The 24,914-nt window shown below is 40.0% G+C and overlaps 1 protein-coding gene and 3 long non-coding RNA genes across 8 annotated transcripts in view; 2 read left to right on the top strand and 2 right to left on the bottom strand.

The window, feature by feature from the left end:
- The window catches only part of CFAP65 (cilia and flagella associated protein 65), a 40,157-nt gene extending 30,766 nt beyond the window's left edge, over positions 1 to 9,391 (top strand). For both annotated transcript variants that reach the window (XM_026707952.2, XM_087920576.1), the window contains exons 28-33: positions 861 to 926; positions 2,791 to 3,005; positions 3,947 to 4,117; positions 4,698 to 4,985; positions 6,860 to 6,997; positions 9,069 to 9,391. In XM_026707952.2, coding sequence (XP_026563737.2) covers positions 861 to 926; positions 2,791 to 3,005; positions 3,947 to 4,117; positions 4,698 to 4,985; positions 6,860 to 6,997; positions 9,069 to 9,174 — 984 coding nt within the window. In that variant the 3' untranslated portion in view covers positions 9,175 to 9,391. The remainder of the gene's footprint in view (positions 1 to 860; positions 927 to 2,790; positions 3,006 to 3,946; positions 4,118 to 4,697; positions 4,986 to 6,859; positions 6,998 to 9,068) is intronic.
- The window catches only part of LOC113441130 (uncharacterized), a 40,542-nt gene extending 25,253 nt beyond the window's left edge, over positions 1 to 15,289 (bottom strand). Inside the window, exon 1 of one of the 4 annotated variants that reach the window (XR_015740832.1) lies at positions 13,262 to 15,289. This is a non-coding gene — a long non-coding RNA (uncharacterized LOC113441130). Of the gene's footprint in view, positions 1 to 13,257 lie in introns of all 4 variants that reach the window. The other 3 variants (XR_015740831.1, XR_015740833.1, XR_003374800.2) reach the window with 3 other exon arrangements.
- Positions 15,290 to 20,134: 4,845 nt separating this feature from the next.
- Positions 20,135 to 21,187, top strand: LOC148128032 (uncharacterized). The gene is made up of 2 exons (XR_015740835.1): positions 20,135 to 20,258; positions 20,808 to 21,187. It is a non-coding gene; the product is annotated as an uncharacterized LOC148128032 (long non-coding RNA).
- LOC148128033 (uncharacterized) lies at positions 21,141 to 23,720 on the bottom strand. The gene is made up of 3 exons (XR_015740834.1): positions 22,999 to 23,720; positions 22,102 to 22,186; positions 21,141 to 21,629 (listed from the first exon to the last, which is right to left on the bottom strand). It is a non-coding gene; the product is annotated as an uncharacterized LOC148128033 (long non-coding RNA).
- Positions 23,721 to 24,914: the final 1,194 nt, after the last annotated feature.

Below are 24,914 nucleotides of genomic sequence, written 5' to 3' on the forward strand. Positions count from 1 at the left end.
GGCATCTTCCTTTCACTAACTTATGTGAGTTATTTAGGGAACTCCCTATGGGAAACTCACTGATTCTCATTCAGTTCAGTGAAGCTTGTATAATCGTATGTATTATTATCTTAGTTCCATTTGTATCGTTTTATTATTATTTGTATTGGAAGTTCTAAGTAAAATGATAAATAAATATAAATAAAATTTGTTTTAATTATTGATTGTGTATGCCATTAACTTCATATAAATGCCTGTCAAATTACACCAAAGTTAAAACACCCATGGTATGATATGGAAGTGATAAAGTGTACACAATACATATAAAATATCAGTAATAAAGCATGCACAATAAATTTGAAACATCAACATTTCAATTTTAAAATGTCCATGGTCAGAACCAACCCCTTAACATAAAAATACAATGAAATTATAATGGCTGCCATGTTAAATAAGTACATTTATTTTCTATTAGCACATCTTTTTATAAGGATTTGGGAATTAACAGCCATGGGCAATGGTGGAGGGAAAACTTACAACTCCCCCACCCACTTACTGTATACAGTAATATGTCAAACCCGGGGAATTTTCACAGTAAATCCATGGCTTGCTGTTGAGGGGAAAAACAGCAGGGGCAGGAGTGCATGCTTGACTTTTTCTCTGAAGACAATTTTGTGCTTAGAATCCATCACTGATTTTTCTCCAGTCTCATCTAGACATCCATAAGGAGAAAAGGAGCTTGGAGATTGCCCACTTTGAGCAGAAAAATGACTGGCAGAAAGAAGGTTAAAGTTTTTTGGGGTAACTTGCTTCAGTCAGGTGTATACCACATCTGTTCAAATTCTATCACTTTTTGTTACAACTATCTTCTTTTTCTTTAGGGAGCTCCAAATATGCCAGGATTGTCAAAGTTTTCTAAAGTATTTACGAAGATAAGAAAATATAAGGTAATTAGTTATATGCCTTTATGTAGATATAGGTAGATCCCTTGTTGTCAGCCTCTGCTTCAGAAACTGAGCAGGAAATGTAAATCTTCCAGGCATATTTCTTTATTGTTCTACACCTATAGGTATAATGGATATAATTAATCATGAAAGGCATAAGATCATAAGGTTAAAAGTTCATGCCATGAAAAAAACCAAAGGATGAGATGTATATAGATGCTTATATGCAAATACTAAGAATCGGGGGAGTGTTTGATGTTAGGAAAATAACGTAGCATAAATTATGGATACAGTGGGATACCATTATCTTTGTGACATGACCTCTGAAGAAAATAAATGGAAGGGCATAATGGGAGAAGATCTGCTTTGTATGCAGACTGACATAAAGCAGAAGCCACAAAATGGAGCAGAATCTTCTACTGATGTCCATATCAATCCTCCAAAGCTGGTTAGTACTCAGCACATACTATTGTCCCACACCAAGAGGCTAAGGCTGACCTATGGATAGAAAATGAATTAGAGAAAAAGAAACAATAAACATAATTTCCCTTCACGTAAGCATAGTTTGAGAATACGAATGTTCTGGACAGGACTAAGAGACCAAATTTCTAGATATTCTAGAATAGATTTTGAGCTGTACACTCAAAATCTATTCAAAAGGCTAACAAGAGCAGTGTTTTGCATATTTTATTGATGCCTTATACTTTTGGGGTCAACATTTTGCAAATGTTCCTTTTTGTTTTCATAACATTGCAACCCTGACCCGAATGCTAAACACAGTCCAGAATTTTGCTTGAGAGAGATGCACTGAACCAACTGGGAATCAAAAAAATATTATCTTCAGGTGTATCTAAAAAGCCTAAGTCAATCTAGTGTGACTTCAGAAGATCAAGCTTTTTTAAATAAATAAATAAATAAATGGATTAATGAAAAGATTGAAAGCAAGAGTCGAGCAAGTCACTAAATGTTTGGCATTTTTTTTCAAAGCAACAATAGTAGAATCGCAGCTACAAATGTCCAGAAAGGCTACCATAAATCTCCAAAGAATGCCAAAGTGCCTAACGAGCATGATCCAAGATACAGTTGAAGGCAAAACTCTTTCTCTAAAAAGTGGGCATCTTTCCCATGTGAAAACAAAAAGGAACATTGGAGGGAAGGGAATATAAGGCATTGATAAAATATGCAAAACACTTTGCAGAGCACACACACAAAAAGAGCATTAACAGCAAAAAAAAAAAATCTTCAAAGATATTTGGACTAGGAAGCCTATCAGCTAGGACATTGGACAACAGGAACATTAAAGGAGTGCTCAAGCTGGATAGGAAGATATGGTAGCAGAGAATTTAAATGAATTGTCTGCTTTGGTCTTCATTGCTATGAAAGTACGGGCAGACACCTCTGCACTAACTGACTTTGTAAGCAGGAATATTGAACCAAGTGAAACAAACAAGAGATGAAATTATAATCCTAACTGACAATTAAAACTAAAGGTAAACTTGGAGAAGACTCTACTACGAACCCTCCAGGTTTTTTGGGGGTATTAATTTTGTTGAACCACAGGGTTTCTAGGTTGTAGGCTCTGCAGAATTTGATTGGGTATCCCACTTTGTCCTCAAGGATTGGAAAATAATTGGGGTGTGAATGAGTGTGTGTGAGAGAAGGCTGCATATAATTCCTGAGCAATTCAAGGGAAAGGCTGCAAATAGGAAAGATGTATGAAATGAAATGAAATGATTAATTCCCACCTACACATTCCTTCTGTTACCTTCTCACATTTAATTCCTGAACAAGATGCTTGTATGTTCCAAGTTAAACGGGTTAGTTTGTCCCTTTCGCTAAACAGTTTGCTTTAATTTCTTCTCAACAGACTCTTCCTCCTATTAAGAACATCAGTGAGCCAAATGCCCCCGCTAGCCGTAGCCAGAGGAGGCAGATAAGGGACAAAGAGGCCAGCAGGTTCTGGCCCAAGCCTGAATTCCCCAAGCCCTTCCTCATGCACCTAGGCTTTACAGCCAGGTCCCACTCAATCGATGATTTCTTGTCGAACTTCTCTAGTGACTTGCCCCAGCACTTCCTTTACCGGTAAGACGCCCTATTTTCCTTGCCTTCTCCAGATGTCACCTCTCCAGTTAGACATGTTGGATCTCTGCCGATTCTCCGTGTAGAGATGTTATGTCGATGCTCTTTGTCATGCATTTATTTGTAGCTGGATGTGTAACTTATCTTATCCTAAGCCACACTTATTTGGGAATTGTGTACCATAGGGGCTAGATTTCTGTGTTGGACCAAGCCGTAAGTTTACAAGACACAGTCCGGGTAGTCCTCAAGTTACGACCACAGTGGAGCCCAAAATGTATGTTGCTAAGGAAACATTTGTTAAGTGAGCTTGCCCCATGGGGGGACTGGATTTCCCCATTGACGTTGCTTGTCCCCATTGACTTTGCTTGTCACATGACCTCAAGACACAGCAACCATCATAAATATGAACCAGTTGCCAAGCATCTGAATTTTGATCACGTGACCGTGCTGTAACATTCGTAAGTGTGGAAAATAGTTGCAAGTTGTAACTTTGAACAGTCACTAAAGGAACTGTTGCAAGTCGAGGACTACCTGTAGTAGCTTTATCCGATGTTCTGATCTGGCTTAGCATGTTTGATGATAGGTGAAACCACTTAGCTTTTAGCACTGATGAAGTTACCTAGTTTGGTAATGAAATGCCTGCAAGAATACAACCAAGCTCAGAGAGCATCAAGGACCCCATCGAAAACCACCTAGTCCTTGCTTTAATTTTCCTTGAATTGTCCTATTACAAATAAAAACTGTTTTATACATTGCTTGCCTTAATGTGGAAATATTGGAATTGGGGAAAAAAATCTGATTGCCTTCCCACTCGCTCCTGTGGTATGAGAATATTTAATAAACTGAGCTGAAAGACAAATCCTGCCTCCTTGTTTCTAGGCATCTCGTGGTCGTAGAAAGACCTTGGTCAAAAAAAAAGTTTTCATGTTTTTTTTTTCAAATAGCCGACTGAAGAAGAAAACAGCAAGAAAAGATTCTGTACGTAAGACATCTCTATTCTCAGTTGCGAGCAAAAGTGGAAAAGGATCGATAAAAGATGCCATCTGGATGGATCTAGAAAACTGCACAGAACAAGAGGCCCAGCTCCTGACCGACATGCTGTCTATGGTGATCAAGTAGGTGGCTTGTCTGTCAAAAGTCCTGAAATATTTGGGTGGTACATATGCCCTGCCTTACTGTATATAAGCGGTATACCTTATAATCTATAGACTGTAGGCTTAGGATATGTATCATATGTAGTATGGCCTGCTGTTTCACCAGGATGCTGAAAATAATGTAGTTTGAGTTATTCCTGTATGCTTTCAGAAGCACTCCATAAGGAAGATTAAATTAAATCAATGATGAGAAATGCAAGGCCTGATAGATTGGATTCCTTGTCCAGATCCAGTGTACTACACTGATATGAACCGCTCGGGTTCAACTTCATGCTCCATCAATAAAACTCACTGGGGGACTTTGGACCAGTCATTATCACTCATTTCAGCCATTGTCTGGCTGGCCTGTATCTCTGGCAGAGTACGATTGACTCCCAGTAATTTTGCCTTCTTTTATCCCTGACACATCAATGAATCACCTTAAGGGTGTATATTTATTACCTTTTATATTACCAGGTTTTCAGGTGCTATGAACAACAATACAAGCAAGCTTAATGATCCTTAAACTAAATGGCAACAGATGTCCTTTTTGATATTCCAGGGGTTTGTTGGAGGAGAAACAGTTCCAAGAAGCAGTGGCTAGAAGCCTCACAGAACCCATCCCCTACTTCTACCAATTCTGGAGTGAAACATCAGCAAAACAGAAAAAGAGTCCAACTGGCACCTCTCCGGAAACTCCTTGCCCAGAGATCAGTGCTAAGAGTAGAACAGAGGATGGAGATTTGGGAAGGGAAACAGTATCTCCCAGAGTCACTTCATTTGTTTCAGAGAACCTAAGTGTCATTATTCGCAAGGAACAGTCCCGGGAAGACAAAGAATTCCTTATCAGGTGAGACAATTTGAACAGCTCTAAACTCAAAAGGGCAGGCCAAATAGCCGGGTGTTCTAGGTTAATATTCCTGTAATGCAAAAGAATATCAGGTTTATTGATTGATTCTATCTGTAAGGCTACCGCAAAAAATATTGACCAGGGAAGCTAATGATCAGGATGCCATGTTTGTCCTGAGCTTCTAGAACAACATATCAATATGTGCAATTTGAATCACAAAAAGGATGGACTTCATACTGTGTATGGTTTACCGAGAAGCCTCCTGTTACTTATAGGTAAAGGAATAGGTCTGGCAAACATGGCAATGGTGTCTTTTCAAAGCTTAGGTCCTCACAATGGCCTTAGGCACAGAGCTTCAATGTCTTGACCATTCTCTTTTTCTACTCCTGCCACCCAGAGGTTTCTTTCACAAAGCATAGTCAAAATCAGGCACGTCAAGTTCTAGCAAAAAGAGTAAGATTCTAAGGGATCAGAGGCAGGTATGGGATCAGAAACAAAAAGATACTCAAATTCCCAGACAAACGGTACAGAAGGACCAGGAGGAACCATATAGTCAAAGTCAGAGGTTAGGATTCAAAATATTCGTACTGGGCTGGAGAACCCAGAAGCAGAAATATGGCTAAATCCAGCCAAAATTGCAATCTGGATACAATATACGATCTGAGAAGCTTTCTATAAAGGTAAAGGTCCCCTCACACATACATGCTAGTTGTTAAATGGCTCTAGGGGGCGGTGCTCATCTCTGTTTCAAAGCCAAAGAGCCTGCTTGGTCTGAAGATGTCTCCATGGTCATATGGCCGGCATGATTAACCCCAAAGGCACATGGAAAGCTGTTACCTCCCCACCAAAGGTGGTCCCTATTTTTCTATTTGCATTTTTTATGTGCTTTTGAGGTTGGCAGAAGCTGGGACAAGTAACAGGCGCTCACCCCGTTACACAGCACTAGGGATTCGAACCGCTGAACTGCCGACCTTTCAATTGACAAACTCAGCATCTGAGCCATTGAGCCACTGCATCCCCTAAGCTTTCTGTATATGTGTTTTATGTTCTGGCATTGGTACTGAAGTTTGAATGAAAGCTTAAGTCTACCAGGCTTGTTGTGAAAGTCCAGGTAGTACAGGTTACAACGGACCTCCCTGGAGGTACTTACAGTCCAGTTCCAAAATTACGACAGCTGTCACAAAAAAAGACCGTAAAATTGAGTCAATCATGCGCATGACCCGATTTACAACCATCACAACTTACAAGTCATAAGTCAAGGACTACCTGTAGTATAAGAGCTGTGGTGGTGCAGTGGTTAGAATGCAGTGTTGCAGGCTAATTCAGCTCACTGCCAGGACTTCGATCCTCCCCAGTTCAAGGTTGATTCAGCCTTCCATCCTTCTGAGGTCGGTAAAATGAGGAACAAGATTGTTGGGAGCAATAGGCTGACTTAGAGAAGCACTGTAAAGTGGTATATAAGTCTAAGTGCTATTGCTATTGTCTCCTTGCAATGTTAATCCTGGATGAAGTTTTTCAAGTCTTTCAATATAGAATATTGCCAAACAAATTGTAAACATTCTCTAGTCTTATGCACTGCCAGAGTATCTCTCATTAGTAGACAATGTTTATTTCCCCCTATCAATTTAGTTTCTCATTTTATATATAGTATTTTCTATGAGGCTGACTTTTAAGTACACCAAGGTTGGAGTTGTTTATTTTCACCACAAAAATATTATCTTGGGTGAAGGATACTTGACTGGTTAAACCTGGGCATGAGTTTGTACTATTGGCTATGGCATTATAAAAGGGGCCGTGGGCACAGTCCCGCGACAGCAAAATGGGAAACACCAGCATCAGTGAGCATGAAGATCTGAAATGTGCTTTCTGTTAAGGATGCCCGCATTTGCAAATCTGGCTGAAATGGTGCTGGATAACACCATCCAGAACATTCTGGTGGAGGCCAGTCGTGGGGAAGTAGTGCTGACAGCACGGCCGAGAATCATTGCACACTCTCCTGTTTTCTCCCAAAAGTGAGTAGATCAGCAGGGAGGGATAAGGGCTCCTAGCATAAAAGGACGGGTTCAAAATTAAAATGTAATCTAGCAGAGTGGGCTTGATTGCCTGTTTTGAGTGAGTTTAGGAATGGCTGAAACGTGTTTCTGCACAGGTTCTCTTTTGTAGTCCGTGTAGTCCAACTACTCCTTTGTGGTTTCTTCTTTAGCTGCCTCCTCGACTTACAGCAGTTCATTCAGTGACTGTTCAAAGTTACAACGCCATTGGAAAAAAGTGACTTATGACCATTTTTCACAGTTGCAACCTTTGTAGCAGTCCCTAGGGCCATGTGACCAAAATTCAGATGCTCGGCAACTGGTTCATTCTTATGACTGTTGCTGTGTCCCAAGGCCCTTTTGCAACCAATTTGACAAGCAAGGTCAATGGGGAAGCCAGATTCACTTAACAACCGGGTTGCCAACTTATCAGTTGCAGTGATTCAGTTAACAACTGTGGTAAGAATGGTCGTAAGAGGGGGCAAAACTCACTTAACCAATGCTCCACTTAACAACAGAAATGTTGGGCTCAATTGTGGTCGTAAGTCGAGGACCACCTGTATAAGATCCAAAAGAATCCCAAGGAGTCCTTGAAAAGGATTGTGTGGAGGAAAGGAAACAATAGATCGTCCTCAATTTATAATAGTTTGTTTAGAATAGAATTCTTTATTGGCCAAGGGTGATTGGACACACAAGGAATTTGTCTTGGTGCAAATGCTGTCAGTATACATAAAAGAAAAGATACATTCATCAAGAGTCAAGAATCATAAGGTGCAACACTTAATGATACTCATAGGGTACAATAAGAATAATAGATTAGATTAGATTAGATTAGATTAGATTAGATTAGATTAGAACAGAACAGAACAGAGCAGAACAGAACAGAACAGAACAGAACAGAATAGAATAGAACAGAACAGAATTCTTTATTGGTCAAATGTGATTGGACACACAAGGAATTTGTCTTGGTGTAAATACTCTCAGTGTACATAAAAGAAAAGATACATTCTTCAAGAGTCAAGAATCATAAGGTGCAACACTTAATGATAGTCATAGGCTACAATAAGAAGAATAGAATAGAATAGAATAGAATAGAATAGAATAGAATAGAATAGAATAGAATAGAATAGAATAGAATTCTTTATTGGCCAGATTTGATTGGACACACAAGGAATTTTGTCTTGGTGCAAATGCTCTCAGTATACATAAAAGATACATTCGTCAAGAGTCAAGATTTAGTAACTGTTCTAAGTTATAATGGCACTGAAAAAAGTGACTTATGTCCATTTGTTCACAATTATGACCTTGCATCATCCCCATGGATGCCTGATCAAAATTCAGACATTTCAGACACTTCAAAATTCGGACAGTTGCAGTGTCCCTGGGGTCATGGGATCCCCTTTTGCGACCTTCTGACAAGTGAAGTCAATAGGGAAACCAGATTCACTTAACAACTATGTTACTAACTTAACACCTGCAGTGATTCACTTAGCAACTGTGGCAAGAAAGGTCGTAAAAAGGGAGCAAAACTCTCTTAACAACTGTCTTGTTTAACATAAATTTTGGGCTTGATTGCGGTCGTAAATTGAGGACTACCTATAATTGGGAAGAAAGGTAAGGACCAGAGGGGGTATTCAGCAGGTTCTGACCAGTTCTGGAGAACCAGTAGCAGAAATTTTGAGTAGTTCAGAGAACTGGCAAATCCCACCTCTGACTGGAGATTTTACAGTATCCTTCCCCTGCCACGCCCACCAAGCCACGCCCACAGAACCGTTAGTAAAAAATTTTGAATCCCACCACTGGCGAGGACCATGGATTCAATGGGTAAGAGATGTGAGAACTAAAGAACAGTAAGGAATTGACGCATTCCTTAAGCTGAGGGAAAAATCTCGCACAACAATTCTGTGAAGGAAAGGCACTCGTCTGCCCGAGTAGTACTTCGTTTCTAGGAAAGGACCTGCCCAACCTTGTTCTTTAATGAGCAGGGATTTTATAAAATTAATTTACAATGGTTGTAAAGTTGTGAACGTCCAAAGGAATTTTTGTCTTTCAGAGGTGTCAGTCCCATAGTTTCGATGCACAGATCATCTACAATACCGGGGACTTCCAGTGAAATCAAGAACTGTGAAGGGCAGCGGCACATTGTCTTGGCCCCATAGGAGCTCGCGGAAGACATTGGGATCACTGCAGATATTACTGGTGGGAAGACAACCCTTTGTGATTAATATCCCTGCTGGAAGATGCCTCTGCAGAATTGGGTCCAAGGAGAAATGACATTTGCAATAGAATCTGATCCAATTTTCCTCTGTGCAAAAAATGTAATAGCAGAGGGCCTTGTCCTGAGTTTAACATTCAAAATAAAATTTCATTTTGTATCCCAGGAAAAGTGATTCTAATTGTGTCAGGAAAGAGACTGAGCTTTTACCTTTCATAGAAACATAAGTGATTCTGCTTTCGTTTTTGTAGGGTAAGTGTTCGGTTTTCACTCCAGCAGGGGGCAGCTTAGGCTTCTGGCCTAGTCTGTCAATAGCAGGTTTCACTAGATGTTAAATGCAGAGGATACTTTCCTTGGTTACTGCGATCTCCAGGTGACGCTGAAGTTTTAACAAGTGCACACGAGTACAAAGCTGTAGCAACTATAAGGAAATAATATTGACTAGGAAGGAAGTTGGCTTCCTGGAGCTGGTTAAAAAACAGGTCCTACACAGAAAGAATCCTTTATTCCTTTTCGGTTTTAATATGGTGCTTCAAAATTTCATTTCAACTCTCTCCATGGATTTTGCTTTGCCCTGTAATCAAACGTTCTTGGAGTCCAGTGGTTTACCAGTATTTATTAGGAAAAATGGTTTCCTTCAAATCATGTTGAAATAGCGACAAAGTCATGGACACATCCATATAATGTCCTTGCTAATACTAAATCGATGATATTGATGGAAGGATCTTGCATCAAAGGATCTTCTAGTAGGATTCTTTTAGGGATCATTTTTTTTAAAGGATGAGAGAACATTCTGTGTGGTTCAGTCATCAATCTGGCCTGTGCTGGACCTCATGCTTGGAGGCATGGAGTAGACACACCTTTGGAGCACATGATTGGTGGCAAAACGCCATCGCAGCTCAAATGGAATCAAATAGAATTGCATGAGCATTGGAAACAATAGCTGCATTCAACCTTTTCAGAGAATTTGCCTTCAACTGTAAACACTTCTGTACCCTCCATACTACTAGCACTTTCTCATGTAATTTACTTTAGCAGTAGAATTTGACTATCACGAGAGAATGACTGAACTGCCCAAGTCCATAATCCTATTTTAAAAAAATAATAATTTTAGAGGGAAGCTAATTTATTGCAGTGAAATCACATTGGCTTTAATATAAATACTTTTGCTTTTGTAGGGTGTCTACATAAGAGCCTCATTACTCATATGCAAATCAAACACTCTCAACCTGTTTTACATACTGCTGCATTTTGGAAGATTCTCAAGTATAAATGAAAAACAAGTTCTTATTTAGGGAATTTATCTCTCCTTGCCTTCATTTGAGAGCCAGTTTGCTACTGTGGTTAAGGCATCAGGCTAGAACCCAGGGAGAGTGAGAAATTTAGTCCCACCTTGGGCGCATAGCCAACTAGGTGATCTTGGGATAGTTAGTTTCTTTCAGCCCTAGGAAGAAGGCAATGGTAAACTTTACTGAAACAACCTCGTCAAGAAACTGGAGTGGACAGGCTCCATTTTAGTACAGTATGTTTACAGTGACAATTTAAAAAATGTCTTCTAAAACAGGAACTAGAAATAGGAAAATATGCCTGCATTTAAAGTACATCCCAAAATGATCGCACCCTGAGAATTCCTCAAAAAGCCACTGGTATTATTACATTACACCCCCTTAATTCATTTGCTCACTGTCTTTCATACAGTACAGAATAAGATGATTTAACCTATCTGGATAAAGAGAATTTCAATCTAAAAAGGAAGTCATCTCACACTTTCGCCTTGCTATACAATAAGCCACATGATCATTTGTGATCATTCAAAATTATATAAGCACGGAACATGGATGTTTGGATGTTTTGGGAGTCAAGCTATTTTTTTTATATGCCATCAGTCATGGTTAACCCTTAGTCACTTCACAACATTTCTCCATGACTATCTGTCTCTAATTTGGTCTTTCACATCTTCCAATAATCCACACATTGCCACTGGAGGTTAATTCTGTGAATGCAGTTAAGTTGCATTGCCTTGGATGGGGGAAAGGAATATGTAATCTTCAGACATTTTAAAGTCCCTTCTCCCCCTGAATCTGTTTTCTAATGCTGGTTCTGAACATGAAGGGCAGATTTCATTGGCACTTTGCTTCCCATCTAGCACTAAGGCTGTTCAATTTTTCTGCCACAATTATCATTACCTCAGATTTGGCCTTCTGGCTTAGCTCTGCGACTATTTCAGATTTCTGTTCTCTAAATTTAATGAGTGTTTGGCAATTCAAGTATCTCCTAATTGCATAAAGACCATAAAGAAAAGTAAAGAAAAGTCCTTTGCAATCACGATTTAATTTTTTTGCTTTAGACTCAGCTTTCCTTTATGAAAGCCATTTGGAGCAAACCTTTGTTTGTTGTGAAACAGACCAGGAGTCTCCAACCTCAGCAACTTTAAGCCTGGTGGCGTTGCAGTCGATCAGGCTTAAAGTTGCCAAGATTGGAGACTCCTGAAATAGACTCTCTCTTGTGAGGACTTTCCATTTGCCCCCCTGTTTTGTGCCTTTTACAGTAGCTAAAGAATAAATTTCACTAAATAAAAAGTATCATCTTTCTTGCTGGGTTCATATACTATATTCTAAGCCAGATAGTACTCTAGTTGTGGCACAATTGTGTTGTGTGAACCCAACTGTGCCCCTTGGAAAACTTCTAAAGTGAAAGTCTGTAAGTCAAAAAATAGTTGAGGTTGAATTGCCAAAGTTGTTTATGTTTGCATAGAGTCAGCTGGCAACAATACTCACCATGAGCTAATTGTAGCAGGCCATCCTGTAACTATCTATCTTTTCTTTCCAGAATGGGCACTTCTTAGCCCTCCCTGTTATCTTCCTCTATGTACAGTATAGCTTTTGCTTTTCATCCCCTCCTAATTGCACAGCAATCTCTGGTTTCCCAGGCTACTTTAATGTCTCCTTAATGCTGCTCTCAGTGGCTAGGATTGTCAATTGCTGCTTCTCTGATGGGCTCCTATAGCTTTAACCACATGCAGTTGCAAGACATTAAATAACTGAATGTTTTCTATCACAGCCATGCTCTCTTGCATCTACTGAACTTTTGCCTGTTGTAATTTAGGTAAGAGCCAGAAGCCCTCCCAGAGCTAAGGTGGCTGTCCTATGGCTATAGATCTGCCCATATTCAGAAACCTGGAAGATAAAAGGATCTGTTTCCCAAATGAAATATTGTAAATACGTAAGGAGCTCCTTTCTTCTTCTTTTTGCCCTACCTAGTGACTATAATAAGTTTCATTGACAGTTCTTCGATATTAAAGAATTGTGACAACACTCAAGATATAAAAGTACAGGATATATTTCTGTGTGTATATGTATGTATGTGTGTGTACTGAGGAAACAGTACAACATTATGGATAAAAAGCTAAGTAAATACATAAAGTTTAACTGTTTAAACTTTCGAGGTTTATTACTATATTATACCGCAAAGTCTTCACATATAATTTACAAATGAGATAATTAATACAGAGTGGAAGGATGAAGATTTTACACGTAGTAATTATATATATTTAAATTAAAAGATAAAGGATATCATAGTTAAAAGTCTAAGACCAAGGGACCCTAATTATTACAAAATAAATTTTGTTATAGAAGTTGGTTTAAATTTGGCATTCTAATACCATGACCAGAATAATGTGAATAATCAAGTAACAATTAGGTCATGTGGTTTCCAGTTGCCCTCAAAGAATCTTAGAGGAAATATTGAAGCTTTCCCCAAATCATAACAGAAGAAAATGTATTTAAAAAATTAGCATATATATGTATTATAGGGACTATTCTTTATCATACTCTGTGTTTAAAGCTTAATTTATGCTACAAAAAAGAATAAAATAGTCAAGTAACATTTAGCAAGTAAGGAGCTTAGAAGAATTCAGCTGGAAAAGGATTTCCTTATTTTTCTAATTTTTGTAATGTTTTCCATATATTGTCCATCTCCTCTTGCATAAACCACTTTTGTCTTTTAATAGAAAATCCTTTTCTCATACCTACTTTTCATAGAAGTCTTTTTTCTGACATTGTTGTTTCTTCTTTAAGGGGATGTGAGCAGATATCCAGCTTTATTGTCAACTCGTCACGCCCGAGGAACTTTGTGATTGTAGGATATCGGTGTCTTTCCTTTAAGGCTTTGGCCGGTGGGAAAACCGGTTTTACTCAGGCTAGTACCTCATAGCTATTAGCAACTATCATCCCACTCATTGCATCAGTTATACTTTTATCAGTTTATTCTTGCATATTTGTCCCAGGTACATCTTGAATACCACTTATAATAAGAGAGCAATGTTCTCTCTCTTCATATAATTTTAATAAAGATTTCTTAAGGACCATCTCCTCTGTATGGCACTCACATAGTTGTTTAGAAACCATTTTCCAAATTCCTAATATAAAAGAGTTGATAACAGAGCAAAAGTTTCACTTAAAATACAATTGAATTTCCCGTTAAGGATGCGTATGCCCCAGATTTGTTCCAGTTATTGTGAGGACGAGAGTAATTTAATTTCTAAAGTCTGACCACACTTATTTTATTTATCATTTTCAATAATTATGATGAAATGTGTGGAGATTTGATCTAAACTATAATTGGAGTGATGCCGCTGCCATTCTTGAGGCAAGTGACAGATTTAAGATGATTTTCACAACATAGCAATGTCTTAGCAAGTTAATCGAAAGTGTTCCATTTAAACAATCTTATTATCGCATGTAATATGTCTGAAAATACAATATTTATTTTGAAGATTTAAGGAGGAATACACATTAGCATTTGTCTAAAGCAGGGATCGCCAAATTCCTCAACTCATTGACCCTCTTCTGGAATTTCAGATTGTTCATCAACCCCCAAACATTTATTATATGAAAATAATTTCATAAATGCAACTTTAGTCATATGAATGAAAGCAACAATGATACATTGGATAGTCCCTTTGACCCTTGAGGGTTGATATTGACCCTCAAGGGTCAATATCCTTTTTGGCGAGGCCCAGTCAAGGATATTCTCTTCTTTAACAAATGTGCCTTTAGATGTGACTCCAGTAAATAGAATAAATTAATTTTATTTATTTAGTCCGTATGCCACCTACCTTGTTTCAACATTGCATATTGCCAAATACAGTTCAGTATGGGTCTTATTATACCTTATTATAGATAAATAAGGTATAGAGCTATAATAGCTATACTAGATAGGCTGGTGGTGATTTGCTTTGGCTCATATTAAAACCTCAGAAGCTTTGGTTAATATTTGGTTGGAGGCCACTGCCTAGTTAATCTAGAGCAGGGGTGTCAAACTTGCAGAGTCATGTGACTTATTGGGACTTTCCACCCCCTTCACTAAGCTGGGTGGGGGCAGGGCCAGCACATGATGCATCTGGCCACAGGCTGTGAGTTTGACACCCTTGGTCTAGAACAAGACTGAAAAGACTGGAAAGTCTTTTTGGGTTTTTTTGGAGATGGGAACTGAGAAGTCACTTTTGTATCATGCCAAGGTGATTCTTTTTCAAAGGAAAAGAAAATCAGGGAAGCCAGGTCTGATCCTTCTAATTAAATTTAAGCACTTCATATTGTTATGAGCATGGTTGGTTTATTCATGATTTGTTGAATAAGCCACAATGGATAAAATCAAACAGGTGCTAAATCAAGATGAAAGAAACTATGAAATGGCTTAGGATAATGTTTAAGTCAACCTAAGACAACTGCAATCTAGAAATGGCTTTCCCTTATTAGTTTTACTACCCTGTGTTTCCCCGAAAATAAGACTTTGTCTTATATTTTTTTGCCACCAAAAAAGGCACCAAGTCTTATTTTGGAGGGATGTCATCCACTGACTAACCTCACTTGCACGCGTCACCCCCGCCCTCCTTTTCGCTGTCAGGGGCCTTCAGGAACTTCTGCGCCCAGCAAGGCTTTCCTGAAGGCCTCTGCAGCCAATAACAGAGTTCCAGATCGATCCGGAGCTTTGTTATCAGCTGCAAAGGCCTTCAGGAAAGGCTTGCCAGCTGGCTGCAGAAGAGGTGGGCCAGCAAGGCAAGTGTGGTGGCTGTGCAAGACCTGGCTACAACTATCCAAAGGTAAGTAGTAGGGCAGTTCTACCCCCACCTGCCAGCCCCACCCTAGCTTAATTTTTACCTGTGCACTCTGGAGTGGGTGGGATCTTAATTAGGGCTTATTTTGGGGGTAGGCCTTATATGCAAAAATTGGGCACATGTGTAAAAATCAAGCTAGGAGTTACTTTCAGGGCAGGTCATATTTTCCGGGAAACAGGAAAGGATTTTCATAAAATCCTTCCCCCGTCCCCCCAGGTTACTCTTCGGTGGGAATGGATATTAATCTTCGTAATCCCCATGTCCCCCGAAATACGCATCTTTGATTTCCTTTCGCTCTAATACACATTTTTAGGATTTACAAATGGTGTATGTGAGGAATTTTAAACACCACTAAGCTGATTGAAGTCACAGCGGGAGTCACCGTCTCCGATTCCTAACATGAAAGGCTGGCTGATGCTGCTTTCTACTTCAGGGCTAAAAACAGAATGGAGCACCGTTCTCTAGTCCTTATCATTTAACCTCTAAACCTATTTCCTTTTTTTCTCAATCAGCTAAACTTAAAGCAAAACCATCTGGAAGGGACAACCAATCATTACTGCTCAAGTTCACGTTACTGGACCTTGAAGAATACGTTTAAGGTTTTGGCTACATCGATTAAGCAGTTTTTTACCTAACATCATATATGGAGTTTCCCTTCCTGGTTTACAGACCCAGACATTCATTTATGAGGAGACCTTCAACTAGTACAGCTCTCGGGCAATGACCCTTTGCCTTACCTCCAAGTACAAGAGAAGAACCCACTCTTGTTGCTTGCCATCTGACAGCCATATAGGGAGAGGGGACTTTTTACACCAGGTGTGATCCTGAGGCCTGTTAAACATTTAACACCTGCTGAATCCCTCCATTGTCAGGCTGAAAAAAAAATGAGCAAAGGAACAAAAGCAGCACATGGGATCACCTGGTGGAAAGCGGCTGCATGCAGGTTTAAGTGAAGCTTTTTTTCCCTTCAGCAACAGGAATATCGGTGTCCATTTTAAGATACTTTTCTTCCTTGCTTGGGAAAATGAATGATCTCCTTCTTTATCAACTTTTAAAACAGGATGGAGAGGGAGAACTGTTAGCCTATTAGCCTGCTAACTGTTATAAATATGTCCCTGTCTTCTTATTCACAATGATTTCAACCAAATGTTCCAATAATTAGGTCTCGTGGTTAAAGCATCCAGCTAGAAAACAAGAAACCGTGTGTTCAAGTCCCACTTTAGCCACAAAACTGCTGGATGACCTTGGGCCAGTCATTCTCTCTCAGCCTAACCCATCTTACAGGGTTGTTGTTGTGGGGAAATTAGGAGAAGGAAGGTGTCTTGGATATGTTTGCTGCCTTGAGTTATTTGGAAAAATAATGAAGGCGTGGTAGAAATAAATAAATAATGAGTAAAAGGTAAAACATTAGGAGTTGTCATTGTTTGATAGTAATGTTTTACAGTAATGCATTGAAAGTTTGGATCATTTTATATTTTTGTAATGTATTTTGAAAAAGTAAACCATGTGTTTTTCAAAAAGAACAAATGAGAGCACCTGAGATCCAGCTAAAGCTGCCATCTTTATTGCACAGAGAATTTCATGTATGAAATATTGTTCTTTCAACTGTAAAGTTAACAAAACCCTAAAATGATTTTTCAGTTAAAGAATATTAGGGCTAAGCATCACCTTGGAAATAATTTGGAAAATATGCTTTGAAGCACCTGTCATAAGATCCTAGAAAATCTATCGATGCCTTAAACAGCTGTGGCCAGGTGCTAGGTTTGTGCCTCTCACACCCTGAAGCATATTTTTGGAACTGATTCTGAAGTGTTGATAGCCCTAAAAAATGCAGTCTATTGTAATGTTCATTGAACGGTTTTGAGGACCATCACATACCTCAAGCAATAGCTACATAGACGACCTGTGGACCAAGGGACATGCATCCCCTCATAGATCATTGGGACCTCTAAAATACACCCACCCACCCATACCTGAGAACTTAGGAGATTCCCAAATGTGAGACTTTAGTGCTCCACTTGAAGATCGGAGGATTAGAAACTAGATCCTGGGATGTGTGGTTGAAAAAAATAGAAGAAAATTAGTCTTGAAACTGTATAGAAAGATACCTGAAATGATTTCTCACAGAGAGCCAAGATTTCTTCTCCATCATTCAATATACAAGATACAAAATAATAGTTTTGAATTATAAAAAAATAGTTTCTTATTGGTTGTTAAAAAAAAAAATCCTAGATGTGACAGCAGTTTGACCATGGAGTCAGTTGCTGAGTTCTCCATTTCAATTTATTAAAGTACTTTGTACTAATGTAAGTACTGAGGAAATGGTTGGACCTGATAGCTGAAGGTTTTCTTCCAACTTTAATATTATATGAAATATTTTGAGATTTGAGGAAAGAACATCGACATTTGGTGATTAATCTGTCCATATTTTCCTATCTGGTGGATCAATTAGAAAGGGGATATACTGTATTATACAATGTTGTTATTATTGGTGGTATTATTATGTGGTATTATTTTGGTGCTCTCCATCAGTGTTGGTTCCTAGCGACTACCTGGATTGCAGTTTTCTTGGCAAAATTTCAGAAATGGCCCCTTTTCTAGCCTGAAACAAACTGGCCCCTAGTCACCAAGCTTTGTTTTGTGCCTAAGATGGGACTAGAATATAAAGCCTTCCAGTTCTAATTTGATGTCTTAGCCCTTAAATCTGGCTTTATGCAATTAGATGATTCACAAAAATCTCATCAAGCATGATTTGGGGAACTACAGTTTATCAAATAACCCTGAGTTAGCTAGGTTCACATATACAAGGAAGCTACAAACTTGGTTTATAAGCCACAATACCTGGGTTCACATAACATGGTAAACAGCAGTGTGCTTTATTGAGAAAAGGGAGAATCAAGATAGAGACAGCAGTTCTATTTTTTTCTGTGATCCCTTTCTACTAGAAAGGCCACTGATTGTGACAGTTCTCTGTTTTCAGATGTTTGTGTGATGCCCTAAAGACAGAAATCAGTATTTTTCCATTTCTGACTTATGATGTTTTTGTGTGTGTGTTTTTTAAAAGTCTGCTTTGGTAAATCACATTCTTCATTAATTCAATCTGGGATTTTTTTTTATTTGCCGAATAGAATGAGAATCCAATATTACACTCACACACTGGATCCACACATCATCTGAAGCTCCTGTTTCATTCTGTGTTAGTATTATATATAATCCAGCCATTAAGACTTAGTGAACAATCATGGTTCAATTAAACCACATCTTATCATACATGGAAAACAGTTTTTACCTATTTTACAGAACTGTCCTATATCTAGGACGCTACTATATGGAAAAAATAAGTGTATATATTTACTCAAGAATCACTGGATTCAGGGAATCATACTGTAAGCAAACTATTTTTGTCCAGAAACTAGAAGTGACCCATAAAATTTCTATATTTAGTATGGTTCTTAATGCCTGGCTTTAATAATAGGCATCATATTTATTGCCATTTTGGTATGTCCACCCAGGGTTTTTTTTTAAAAGTGAATGGCATCACCATGATGCCAAAAAAAAAAGAGAGAGACTCTAAGAAGATTAGTTGGTTAAAAACAGAAGCCAAAATTAGCTAGTCTAGGAGCTTCTTCCTCCCAACTCACCCTGGCTACCCCAACTTTATCAACCCATATTCTCAGCCAGAGCAGAGGGAGAGGTTATCTGTGGCAGATTCTTACAGATGTACACCTGGAGTACTGAGGTGATCCCAGAGGAAAAGCATATTCCTCTCAGCCTCAGGGTTCTGCCTGTACAATGGGCAGATTGTACAGGGGCTGGCTGAGATGAATGGTGAAAAGCATTCAAGAGGCTAAGAAAACAATTAAAACGAAGAATGGCTCTTGTTTTCTACCGGGTAGACCAGCGCAGCAACTTTCCATATGTCTCACAAAGTTTTCCTAGTGCTGTGCATTTATTTGCATTGGGCTGTTACCTTCCTGAGTCCCAGCCAGCCTGTGCCACTCGCTAATCCCTCTAGCCCATCCCAAGGGTGCTGAGCCAAAGCACCAGAGCGCTGTTCCTCCTTCAGCAGGATTTGAACACCTCAGCCTCTCCCCGCATGAAGGAACAGACCGACCGCCTTCCTGCCCCACGACCTGCAGCCTTGCTCTTCTCCCAGGTGCGCAAGGGCAAGAGACCTAGACTCTCTTCTCTCCTGATCGCTCTGCCGAACTTCAGGCTACTTCCTTCCAGCACCCGCCCGCCCTCCCCAGCCCTCCCCCAGAACCAGGATGTGGACATTTTCACCCTCCCCTCCCTCCTTCCCTCCTTCTGCCCTGCCTCTGCCTGCCCCTGGCCATCCCCCTCCTTCCCCGTTCCCTACAACGCCCACCCTACAGCTGCCCTGGCCTCCGCTCCCTCGCCACTCTGCCAGCCCTGGGGCAGCAAAGAGAGAGAGGCAGGTGGGTGGAAAGCGACAGCTGGTGTTGTTCCAGGGAAGGTTTAATGAGCATCTTTTCCCTTCCCTCCCCCCCCCCTCTGCTCTTTGTGGAGTGAGTTGCCGGGGCTGCTGGCTCTAATCAACCCCATTAGCAAAAGGCTCTGGTGCTACTCTGGGGGGCTCCCAATGCCCCCTCCCCTGCATGCCCAGCTTGCCTTCCTGCCCTGCTGTGTCAATATTTGCCCTGAGTAAATGCAGAGCCCATGACAGGTGTGCAGGGGAGACAGCACACACTCTCGGTGACAACACAGCCCTCCGGCTTGTCGTCCGTGCAGCCCCCAACACCCCAGCCCCCCCCCCTCTGCCTGCCAAGCCAGAGCTATTTTTATCGGGCCTATAAAAGGCACTGCCAGGCCAGCATCACCCTCATTTTCCACTCGCTTGGCTGGGAAGGTGAGTCGCTCACCTGGAGCTGCCGACGTGTCACCAGAGCCAGGTGAGATGTTCCCAGCCTGAGGCTTACAGGGGGGAAGGGTGCTGGGAGGGGCTGGGCTGGAAGCCCCAATGGCCACTGGGCACCCCAAGTGATTTCAGTTAAGCAGGGTTGGGGAGTGGGAGGCTGAGAAGAAGACCTCTCCTCAGAACAAGAGCTTAGCATTGCACTATTCGGCTTCTAGTGGCTTTTCAAGGGAAAATCTAAGGCAATAAAACTTCTGCCAGCATGGTGGGAATAGTTACCTTTGCCAAAATCTTCCCCTCTGACCTTTGGTATTACTATTATTCAACCTACAGCAACTTAGAGATTAATTGAGTGAAATTGAAACTTGAGTTTCGATCATCTGTTCTACTCCTGAGAGTGAAGCTGCTGGATCCTGCTCTAAGCGTTGCATAGTTATGGCTACTGCTCCTCCGTTTCTTTTATTTAGTTCTTTTTAAGTGTTCCGTTCTTCTCTCTCTCTCTCTCTCTCTCTCTTCCCATTAATTGTACCCATTCCTTCTATTCCCCTCTTCCCCGCTTTATCTATGTATGCTTTGTCCTTCACAGATGCCATCTTCCAGGAGAGCTGAGAGACCGCAAGGGGGCATATGCCGTGGCTGATGGGCCTGTTGGGCAGAGCAAGTCCCCTTCCTCCTCCTGGGTGCTAGCTGGGCTTGCCTGGCGTCGAGCCCCACGCACAAGACCTGATTGTGAATGTTTTGTTCGTTCGGCTCGCGTTAGGCAGGTCCAGCCTGTCTGCAAACATAGGCACCTCTTACATGGCATGCGCGGGCGATGAAAATGTGGCATGTATATATACATTCACGTCTATGTGCATGATTCAGAACGCGAAGCGTATATAAAATTGTACACTTATCTCCGGCAGCTTATGCCTGAAGAAATCTACATTTGGCAGGAACGTAGAATAAAATTGTCTGGTAAAATTGCTTGCCTGTCCCATACAAGTCCTTCTGCAGTGGGATATTTTGAAATTTGATGTCCCTTTTTTTCATGGCAGCCAGGCTTAGAGAAAGATTTTCTGGAGGCATACAAACCCCTTAAGGAACTGCTTTCAAAAGCCAGCACAACTTTACCATGGATATTTGTGTGCCGCCAATTTTGTTCTCCATCTGCAACATCTACTAACTTACCTTAGCCATTCCAAATTCGGTCTCTGTCACCAATTCGAGGGCTTTGGGGTTCATTTCAAAGGAGGAAACTGGATGCATTTCGGTCCCAAATCCCACCAAGATATTCCGTGCAGTCTTATCTCTACTTACGATCCTTTGGGGTTTAGCTTCTTGGCTGGTATTCACATTGTCAGAAATTCAGATTATTTCTCCCACTTTGCTTATCCTTTAGACAGGAAGGATGACCTTCCCTATGGGGCTGTGACAAGAGAGAGAAAGAGAGAGGGTTCTTTCTTTTCCTCCAAATGGTTTGCCCACTACAAGATGCCACTGAGAGACAGGCTGTGTTTGAGAGGTTCAAAAAAGGGTCACCAGTCCCTTCTGCTCAGACACAAAATTAGATTAGGATTCGAGGGATGTGGATGGGAGTCTAGTGAGAATGGAATTTCTAGTCACAGGCGGTTATAGAATGGCTGGGTCAGTGAGCCTGAAGACATCTGCCCCTCAGCCCCCTTGGTCCAGCATTCTAGAAAGTTCCTAGAGTGCTTCAGGTAGAGAGCGAAAGGGCCCAGAGTTCGTCTCTTTTACATAAGGTCTCTGTTGTCTCTGAGAGAAACCAGAGGAGTCGTTTGCATCTGGAAGGATTAGTGCAGCCAGCTCCAGTTTTGAATAAAAAAATTACCTGACGGTGAGCTATTTCGGGAAAAGCCAGAGCACAGTGATAGACTTACCAACATGTGCAAGAAAAGACACATCCAACGAGGGTGACAATTCCATGTCGGTGAAATTCTTTACACAGAGTAAAGTTTGCTATTGCTACAGTTAGGAAGAAAAGAGAGTGACTCAGTTCAGCATAACTAGATGAAGATTTTAGGGTTGAGATATATTACATGGGTCTTATTGAACTAAGCTATCTGATTAACAGACTAATTCCTTATGTATATCTCCTTGGTACCATTGTTTTAGATACATAGGCATATGATCTCGGTTTAAAGATGCCAGTATTTTATATACTTCCTTGACATTTTAATAAATGACATGCATAGAGCACTCTTGAACTCTAGCGAGTGTATCAATAATTCCATACAATATTTTTATCATAATCAGTTTTTTCTTATCACGAAGAAATTGACAATTTCCATATCAAATTGTAGTTATAATCCACCTACAAATACATTAGAGACCTAGAGTAAATGGTGTACATTAGGAATCTATCAGATGCCATCTAATATTTCATGCATGATCATATATATACATTATTGTGCATAAAAAGCTCCAAATCCCCGTATTTTCAGAAGACAAATAGTTTCAGTTTCACTATTCATACATAAGAAGCAAGGACCCAATTTCAATATGAATTTCTTATTTTTGTCAGAGCTCATTAGGGCTGTAACTAGCCCTTTTCTTGGCAGGATTTTTCTACTTTTAAACCAATAACCAACAGATGTTTAAAAATATGATGATCTTTCAAGCATGGATAGGGAAAAATAAGCATACAAAACCAATAATGAATGCCACCCCTCTTCCTGAAACCTTGGACCAGTCTCATAAAAACAGCAGAAAGCTTTGCAATTCATTCAGATGCAATTAAATGGGGCTTCTGCACAACAGCTAGTAAGTATTCTTACTTTTCAAGCAGACCTTGAAGAGTTTGAAGTGCAGATATTAGCAAGTGATGATGCTGGTCTCCATGTTGTAAAGATTTTTATCTGCTGGTTTCTTGCACCAAGTGGATGTTACAGGGATCAGTGTGATCAAGACATTTCTTATCCTCCTGGTGATCAGCCTTTGCCTTCTGTTGCCTTTCCCTAAAGATTCAGAGATTCAATATAGGTTATTCAAACAGGAGCACTTGGTGCCTCGGTGTCCGTACAAAATCAGCTATTAGACTTGGTTCACTTGTCAGGGTTCAGATCCAAAGGTTCAGAATATAGTTGCCACGTGAATGCCTGTTGTTTAAATGCCTTTGTTTTTTCACATATTATTTTTGGATTATTGTGTTGTGGTTAGCAGAAACTAATTTTCTCTCTTTCTCTAAAAAAAGCAGTTCTCTGTGTGTGTGTGAGAGAGAGAAAGAGAAACAGAGACACACAGAGAGAGAGAAATAGTGAGGAAAAATATTTGTCAGAGAAATTGTTGATTTATTCAAAAATAATTGCAGTTTCCCCCAACATAGTATATTCCATCCATGTAGGATTCCAAAATTCTCCAACTCCAGAAAATGCTGGTTTATATGTTTTTGCTATGCTTCCTGGATCTAAAACATAATCAAAAAATTATAGCCATAAATGCAGATGATCTTTAGGAAGTTTACCCCACTCACTAAAAAGACAAGCTATGCCTCTGAAAGAATAGCAAACCTTACTTTATTTGTAAGACCATGTGATGAACTCTGCCTATTTAATCCAGCCTCTTTTTCCCACTATGGCCCTCCTTCTCCATGGGAAATAAACAGGTAGGAGAATCCTCATCTTGCTACAGTGGTTCTCCAGCAACTTGCCCTGGTTCCAAAAGTAACACATATTAGTTACTAATCACTTATCCTGTTTTTATTGTGTATCAGTTTGTTTCTCCATTAAAGATGCAGAAAATGTTAATCATCACCGAAAGGATCTTAGATCACCTACCCTGGTTTAGCCAGTCACTGTACAAATAATTGTTTGGTTTTTCCTAAATCTGTCATCATTCAGTTTCTTTGGACGAAACCCCAAAGTAAGTGGATATGGAGAAGAGTGTTGTTATATTTCATGAAACAAAAAGAAGTATATTCAATAGCCTGTAATATTCGTATGTTGCTAAATTGGAAAGCTCTTCAAAACAGCCTCTTTGAATCAAAGTGATAAATAGCCAAGCACTAACGTATCTACTATCATCTCCCCATCAACTCAATTCTTCCAAGTGAATCTGTCTAGTGAAGGACAAAGCCAGAAGAGAGATAACTGAGAGACAGAAACCACAATTATCTCAGACTTTTTTCACACAACATATTATCCCCAGGCTTCAATATAAAATATAAAGAAGGCCCTGTTTTTCATAGGTTCCTCTAATCTTGTAAGAGTTCCTGTGTGTGTAAAACTTAACATTTGTGGGTGGGGTGCGTGAATGATTAATGTATATTTTCTCATCAATGCAGCATTTTGATAGGAAAGAAAACCAAGTCATTTCACTTTAAGGTACAACTCTTACAGGTATCAAATAAGGCCAAACCAGATATTTTGTCAGATGAGAAAACCCCAAGATCATTTTCTGTCTTGGTTTTACATGCACTGCTGAGTGGAGCACTCTGGTAGCTGACTTTTTCTTCAAAGTTGGTCAAGAATCACATCCTCCATCATGTCTGAAGACAAGCTAGCTTCAGAGGCACCCATCTGGCATGCAAAGTTTGTCTCTAACAGATAGACAATTGCTGCCACTCAATCCCATCTTGTTACCTGTTGCATCTGCCCTCTGTCTGATGATAAGGCTGGCTTGAAAACACGGAGCTCTTTTAGAATCTCAAATTTGCACCTCTCTCCCCAAAAACTGCTCTTTGTTTTTACATTTT

This window comes from Pseudonaja textilis, chromosome 1, assembly GCF_049901715.1.
Source record: "Pseudonaja textilis isolate UNSWEBS1 chromosome 1, rPseTex1.2, whole genome shotgun sequence".
Taxonomy (NCBI): Eukaryota; Metazoa; Chordata; class Lepidosauria; order Squamata; family Elapidae; genus Pseudonaja; species Pseudonaja textilis.